Consider the following 8,233-nt stretch of genomic DNA (forward strand, 5'->3'; position numbering starts at 1 on the left):
ATTTAAATTTTTAAATCTACTAATGAATTAACCTTTGACTTTTACAAAAAAAAAAAAAGTAATCTCTACTTCGATCAACACTTTTCGTAGCCACCCGTGCAATGCACGGGTACAAAAACTAGTTTTATCGGAGTACATTTTTATTAGGATAAATTATAAATAACCACCTCGTATTTGCGTATTTTTACAAATAACCAAGTTGTATTTATGTTTTTACAAATAACCCCCATACTTTAACGTATACTCTCCAATCACCACCGTATATTTGAACCGATACTCGTTTTTCATATATTCCGACTCGTTGATGAAAATTTTACGCGAAATACCCATATTACCCCCACTTATTTACATTCACTAACTTTACCCAAACATAACAAAAATACAAGGTGGTTATTTGTAAAATTACGTAAATACGTGGTGGTTATTTCTAATTTATCCTAAGTACGAAATATTTAAAAAATCGAGTAAACCCAGTAAGCAAGCAGGAGTGCAGGACACCAGTCCACCACTAACAGTGCGGAACTGGGGATATAAAACAAGAAGGAGAAGAAGAAAAAAGAAGAAGAGCGATTTCGATTGATTAATTCTTGAGATTGGTTTACAGTTAAAATGGAGAGCGAGAGCGAGAGCGAGAGTCAGAGTCCGAGTTCGAGTGAGCAGACGAAGAAGAAGAAGACGACGACGAAAACGACGAAACCGAAGAACCCCAGGAAACCCAAGGATAGCATTCTGAAGCAGAGTTTGTTCTTCTTCTTCTTCTTCTTCTTTCTATTTATATTCATTTATGTATTTCGAGATTAGGGGGTTTCTTAATTATTTAAGGGTTTTTTTCTACACACGACTCCAACTTTTTCGAATCACACTGTAGAACCCTACAAAATAAAAAAGTTTTTGGTAACCCTGAAGTCCCTTAAATGTAATTAACGTGACCTTGAAGTTTAATTCCGTCAAAATGGGCCGTTAAGTGTCATATGTGGCGAATGACATGGCTAATGTTCGCTGATGTGGCTAATGACTAGGATGTTTATGAATAAATTAAAGAAAAAAAAAACCAATCCACCACAATCACAGCCTCCGCCATAACCACCACTATCGTCGCCGCCACCCCACCTTTCATCAACCTTCGTCGAACTATCGTCAGCGACTCCCCACCCTTCACCGTCCGCAGCTGCCCGACGAAACACCAATACCACCGTCGCCCGTCGAAACCCGACACCCTTAATCTTTTCCCCCACCCTTGTAATCTCATCTCACCCCCCTAAAAACACTAGATCTGGGTTTTATGGAGAGGGGATGAATTTTGGGCTGCTTCTGGTGTCGCCATGGTGGAGGTCGGCGAGAGGGGGTGCTGGCGTGGTGGTCTGAGGTGGTAGCCACGGTGGTGGTCTGAGGTGGTAGCCACGGTGGTGGTGCGGGGTGGTGTAGAAGATGGTTTAACTTGCGTCGTTTTTGTTTGTTTTTCATCTTACATTATTCCGTCTCGCAATCTCGCCTTGCAATCCCGTCTCGCCTACATAATAAATTAATAAAATAATAATGATACTTATAATATATTAAAAACCCGACTACTTATTAAATCTAACTAATACGACTAACTAATTAATCCCGCCTTGTAATACATGTCACACGCCACATCAAGACCAAATAGCCACATCACACGACACATCATCACTTAACGGTGCAAATTGACGGAATTTTAGTTAAGGGTTACGGAGATATATAATATTGAAGTTCAGGGTTACCATTTTTATTTTCTGATTTGCAGGGTTACCGCGTGGGATCTGAAAAAGTTCAGGGTCACCATGTAGAATAACCCATTATTTAATTTAATTATTGCAAACTGTAATGCTTCCCCAGAATCCCCCGCCGAGTTCTTTGCAGACAACAAAAATATTGCGGGTTTTGACAATGTATGCTGTTACTACTTACTACTACTACTACTGTTATTCAGTCTAGTTTACATTTGCTTTATTTCCCCCTCGCTCGCTCGTAACATTTTACTGTAACTAATTTGTCATGTTATCCCTTTGCCTGAAGCCGGGTAAATCCCTATATACAACTGTCCGGGAGCTTGTTGAAAATTCGCTTGATTCCGCTGAGTCAATCTCCAACCTTCCTCTTGTCGAGATTACCATGTCTGTCTTTACTTCTTTCCCCCCGCTTTTTCTTTCGTTCATCACTCGCCTCATTAAGTCATTACACCCCAACTCATTTCTATTTTTTTCAGTGAAGAGATTGGCAAGACTAAATTTAACTCCATGATTGGTCTCATTGATCGAGAACGTGTTGATCAGGCTTTGTATGACGATTTTGAATCTACTAAGGCTCGCCAGGTCCCTCTCTCTCTCTCACCTTCTAACCCTAACATCACTCTGCCTCGTCATTAACGTCACCAATGCCATTGCAATTTTATGTCCAACTATCAACTTATTTCTAGGTTTTCTTGCTTTAATCTTAATAGAAACGTCTCGTCAAGGAAGCCCGAGATCAAGAAATTCAGGCCAAAAATGCTGCTTCAGGCAAGAAATTTAAGGAGCCTACCGCAAGGCCCATCAAAGGTCGCGGTGAAGCCTCATTTTACAGGGTCACTTGTAAGGTGTGTCATTCACTTTCTCATTCAACCTCTACCCAGATTTTCTCTCTGCATTCTTTGCAATTATGTGTCTATCTCCTTGCCCCTTCACTTGTATTTTTCTTCGCTGCAGGATAATGGAAAGGGGATGCCACATGATGATATACCAAATATGTTTGGGAGAGGTTTTTGTTTCATCCCAACTTGTATCTGATGTATGCTTTTAGTTTTTGTCTGATTTAACTTGACAAATTGTGCAGTTCTATCTGGAACTAAATATGGACTGAAACAAACACGTGGCAAGTTTGGTTTAGGTGCAAAGATGGTCAGTGTGTCCTTCTGCAGGCACTTTCATTTCTATAAGTGCTGTTTGGTTTATGTTATCTGTGTAACGCTTATGTAGGCTTTGATTTGGTCGAAGATGAGTACGGGACTGCCCATAGAGATCTCATCAGCAATGCAGAACCAAAATTTTACCACATTTTGCAGGCTGGACATTGACATCCATCAGTATGATCTCAAATTCAGATTCACAGTTTCTCATGTTTTCCTTTCCCCTTTTCCGTATCCATTTTCTTCCGTTATATTTTATATATGCAATCGATCTTTGATGAGTTCAGATCATGACTCATGTCAACCTACCCCCAGTCTCCAAATCATTTAGGGATTAAGGCATTGCTGTTGTTGTTGTTATTGCTGTTGTATAGTATTTGTTCACCCATATAAATATATAATGGTTTGCTTTTAGGAATATCCCTCATGTTCATTTGCATGACAAGCGTGAAAACAAGGACCGGTGGCATGGAGCTGAAATTCAGATTGTCATCGAGGGTAACTGGACTACCTACAGGGTATGCATGACAATTGCTGCTCATCTTTGCTCAGTAGTGACTACGTACAGGTTATGCATTTATTCTGATTATTGGTAACATTTTCCTCCTACAGTCCAAGATCTTGCATTACATGCGTCAGATGGCTGTCATCACACCTTATGCCCAATTCCTCTTTAAGTTTGTCTCAGAAACAGCTGAGTATGTTGTCCGTCTCTTGTTATTATTTTCCCGGCCCATGCCTTACATTTCCATTTGTATCCTTGTGGCAGTATTACTCACTTGCTGTGTTCTGTATGGAAAACTTGTTCTTGTCTCCAATTTGGGACACCTTTTGGGGGTTTTTTGTTTAAAAAAATATTTCTCAAATGCAGTAAAAATGTGACCGTAAGATTCGCTCGGAGAACAGATGTCATGCCTCCTGTGCCCATGGAAACAAAGTATCATCCATCAGCGGTTGATCTACTCCTCATCAAGCGGCTAATTGGGGAAACTTCAAAGCAGAATCTGTTGCAGTTTCTTCAGCATGAGTTTGTGAGTATTGGAAAATCCCATGCTGAGCGTCTGATTGGTAAGAATGTAAGATAGTGTCTGTGGATCTCATTATGCATGCTTCCTCTTGTTGTACAGTTATGTTATGTTTGTCATATGGGCGTCAAATGTGGTATACTGGCTTGACACCTCCTATATTCCTAGACTTCCCCAATGAACCAGAAAGGTCTGAAACCATAATTGTAGTGTTTTACAGAGTGGTAGCACTTTGAAATGAAATGGAAAATTCAAAATTACTGCGAAATTTTGACAAGATCATAGATGATTATCTTGCAATGCTCTGCGACGAATAACTTCTATAAGATATTACTATTACTGAAACCCTTTCACTTGTCAATTAAAGATCTTAAGATATTGTAATTGCTCTTTCATGTACATGATTGGGGAAAACCTCCTAATTAGATAATAGAAATTTACGAGATTGGCATATGGTTATTTTAATTAAATTCAAGACTATGGCATTAGTGAATTATGCAGAATGGCAAATGAGGGACAAAATATGGCATGAATGATGATTTGAACCAAACCATGACTATAAATTTCAGGTGATACTAAAATTTTGTTGTTGTCATCATTAGGAAGAAGAATCTGGATGTATAATGTAGCACGGAAAATGAGAGTGTTTAGATTTAACTTAGAAGTTGCCGTAAGACACATCCTTTCGATTTTGCTGTTAATCAACATGTAACTTTTAGAAATGTGAGAGGTGTGGGTTCGATGAGGAACATTGGCGGCAGTGGTGGAGGGGGCAATAGGAGGTGGTAAAGACGGTGGGGGAGGGGGCGACAGTAGTACTTGTTAAATTTTTTTTTCCGGGTATTGAAAGAGAAAGGGGAGTTTAAAGAAAGATGAGTGAAAAAATGAGGGGTAAAAAAGGATAGTTGTATATGATTAAGGATGTATATGAAAGAGAAATAACCAAAATTTATGTTAACAAAGGTGTCCAGTGGCTGTACCGTGGTTACCTAAGTAGTTTATAAAACGTGGTCACGGTTGAGTGTCTTGATTTGGTATCAATCTGCTCGCTCAAGTATGTTGTCAAATGAGACATTGACATCCGTTATTGTATGTTTGTAATCTGTAGGGGAAATGGGCCCCGAATTCAGCCCCAAAATGGATGTAAAGTCACTGACCTCGCAGCAAATAGTTCGCATTCGTCAGTTGTTTCGTCAGGCTAAATTTGATGATCCAAGTGGTGATGTTAGTTGCTCCATGCTAACATATTCATTACTTCCATCTATTGAGTTTGAGTTTGCTGAGCTGAGAACCTTTCGTTCCATTTTGATATGAGTTGTCAACTATATGCAGTGCCTCAGTCCTGCAGGGGAGTACAATCTTCGATTAGGAATTATAAAAGAGTTGCATCCTGACATGGTTGCTACGCACTCAGGCAGGTCTGTATTACCGTTCACATCACTTGATTTTTGTCTTTTTGACTGTGTTGGTGACTTGATGCTGTATATTTGCCTTGGCAAACTTGCGCAATTACGTTACTGTTTCGTAATAGATTTTTGTAATGAAACAGAAAATACTTCAGTTTCATCTTACTTTAAACATGGCCATTTTGTACTTTATGCATGTGCAGTGCTCAAGTATTTGAAGGTCATCCTTTTATTGTTGAGGCTGGAGTCAGCGTGGGCGGTAAAGATGTTAAACATGTGAGTATTTCATCCTCATTGTTGATATGTGCCATTCAAAAGTAGGGACAGGGTTTCACTCTAGGAACAGATAATGGTATTGTAATGCAGGAAAGGCTTATATGTTAATATACTTTCCTAAAAAGAAAGTTAAAAAAAAGGTAAAGTTATAATGTTGTTTGCTTGGATATATTGGTTATTCTTGTCACGTTACGGTTTTTACCTTACCCCATCAGCCATGTTTTAGAGTATGCATACAAATGTATTGGGGACATTTATTGGGAACATTTTATGACATCGTGATTCTTATCTTTTGTTCTTGCTATATTGCAGGGTCTAAACATTTTTCGTTTTGCCAACCGAATACCACTTTTGTTCGAGCAAGGTGCTGATGTGATCACAAGGACAGCAGTAAAGAGGATCAAGTAAATATTAATTTTCACCTTGTTGGCTTCCTCCATAGATACTTGGAAGTTATTGTGCAAGAAATCTCATTGAAGTAACTTTTGCAGTTGGGGAAGTTACAAGATCAACCAGGCTCAGGATAAAATTGGGATTTTTGTAAGCATTGTAAGCACTAAAATCCCCTTCAAAGGTACTGGAAAAGAATATATTGGTGACGATATTAGTGAGATTGCTTCTGCCGTTAAGGTATGGTCATCTTCTCTTGATGTTCGTTATTTTTTTTTTGTCCCTGGGTTCTTTTAATTTCTGAACCTGTTGGAACATTGACTATCTGCCAATGCCATCTTTGCAGTCTGCTATTCAGCAATGCTGTAACCAGTTGAAATCCAAAATAGTGAAAAGAATTCAGGCCAGGGAACAGCAAGAAAGAAAGAAGAACATGAGCAAGTGAATACCTAGCCATTTCATTCATTTTTTGTTATCTATTAGTCATCCACAATTTCTCATGCTTGTGGCTTGTTCTACTGCAGATATATTCCTAGTGCTGCAAATGCCATTTTTGAAGTGCTTAGCGAGGCAAGTCAATTTCAAGCATCAAAAAAGAGAAAATATGAAGGTGAGGATGCAGAAATATTGAGGAAGGTCGCCACTCGTGCTTTGACAGCTGAAACACTGAAAGAGAAACTTGCTAAACATGTCGAACAGGTAAACCTTTCCATCTTGTGAAGTGAAATAAATCAGAGTTGGATATTTGATCGTGTGACAGGCTGACACTTCTCCCTCTGTCCCGTTTATATCTGTCCATTATTTTTTTTTGGCACTAGAATTAAGTGCATAGAATAATCAACACCTTGGCTTATATTTTCGATTTCCAATGGTATAGAGCTTAGTTGAAAAAATTGTGCCTCAGGCACGCTTAAGCCCAAGGCTCAATGAGGTTCTAGCTAAAAAGCTTTGATGCACCTTAAGGGCACATTGTAGACAACGTGCAGGCAGTAAGGTGCAATAGTATGCAATTTCAATTATCTTTTTCATTTTAGCTCTTTTATTATGCCCTTCTCTGTGACACATTGTTCTCTAACGTTTACTCGTTTACATGTTAGCCCTTTTTCAAAATTTTAAAAGGGAAATATTGCACAAAACTTTATCTAGAGAATACAAATTTGTTTGCAAAAATTGTGCGTCTCACGTCTACAAGGCGCGCGCATTCGTGAAGCCTTGCGATTATTTGCCTCGGTCTTTCCTTGCCTTGGTGCGCTGCGCCTTTTCAAACTAAGGTATAGACTCATTATTTTAGGGTTGGGATTTTGGTGAAAGAAAGCAAACCGGCTACTGTTGCACTTGTTTTTATTGTGAAGTACCAATCATTTGATGCAATTCTTGTTATCTCTGGACGTAATTTTCATATTGGGTCATCTGGATCTGATGTCCTAAAACGAGGGTAAGATCATGTACATTTTTTTGCTTGAAAACGCCATTGGTGACTGTTTTTATCTTTTCTTTGTTCAATCATATTGTAGTTAAATCAAATACTGTTTGATTTGGTTGTTCTTTCAAAATTGGTCTTTGCAGGTGGACTATGAAATGGCATTAGAATATGCAACACAGACTGGAGTGAGCGAGGAACCTCGAGATAATATCTATTTACAATCATTAGATTTGAAAACTAACTTCATCGATCTACACAGTCCAACTTTCGTTATCAGACTCTTCAAATAGATGATAGGTTAGTACTATAGAAGCACTTTCTGAAAGAAAAGGCTTTGTTTCGATAAAACAAGCTCAAGTTTTAGTTGTACTGATTTCATCGACCAGACAACAGACCACACGTAAATAGCAAAGCGTGGTTGGGATTTGTGGTTGAGCTATATCGTCATGCTTTCAGCTCATGTTCAAAAACAAAGTGTGTATCGAATGTCACTGTGTTGTCGAGTTTTGTATGTGATGGATTTATACTTGTGATTCGAGACATTATTCGTTGTCTACTTGGTTAACTGATCTATTCATAAAAATTGGTTTGGAAACTTCCACCGGCCAACCACCATGCACAGCTGCCTCCCTTTCACGGCCAGACCACCGTACCACCCCACCCAGACCACCTACTCCCCGGCACGAACCCGTTTTTTTGATACCAAAGTTGTACTCTCAATGTCACGATGAACAAATTCCACATTGTTTGCAAAATTGCACAACACATACTTACTGCTACTACCATGTCTTCATTACATAACATGTTC

General features: G+C 38.9%; 1 protein-coding gene across 1 annotated transcript; it reads left to right on the forward strand.

The window, feature by feature from the left end:
• The first annotated feature begins 507 nt into the window (after positions 1 to 507).
• LOC141597187 (DNA topoisomerase 6 subunit B-like) lies at positions 508 to 7,979 on the forward strand. The gene is made up of 19 exons (XM_074417559.1): positions 508 to 739; positions 1,858 to 1,910; positions 2,038 to 2,135; positions 2,228 to 2,333; positions 2,462 to 2,596; positions 2,706 to 2,757; positions 2,833 to 2,897; positions 2,976 to 3,082; positions 3,321 to 3,423; positions 3,518 to 3,603; positions 3,777 to 3,973; positions 5,039 to 5,154; positions 5,263 to 5,348; positions 5,540 to 5,612; positions 5,925 to 6,016; positions 6,104 to 6,242; positions 6,349 to 6,443; positions 6,527 to 6,701; positions 7,569 to 7,979. The coding sequence occupies exons 1-19, from the start codon at positions 610 to 612 to the stop codon at positions 7,713 to 7,715; spliced, it is 2,055 nt and encodes a 684-aa protein (XP_074273660.1). The 5' UTR covers positions 508 to 609; the 3' UTR covers positions 7,716 to 7,979.
• The last annotated feature ends 254 nt before the right edge of the window (positions 7,980 to 8,233 follow it).

Source organism: Silene latifolia, chromosome 8 (genome assembly GCF_048544455.1).
Source record: "Silene latifolia isolate original U9 population chromosome 8, ASM4854445v1, whole genome shotgun sequence".
NCBI lineage: Eukaryota > Viridiplantae > Streptophyta > Magnoliopsida > Caryophyllales > Caryophyllaceae > Silene > Silene latifolia.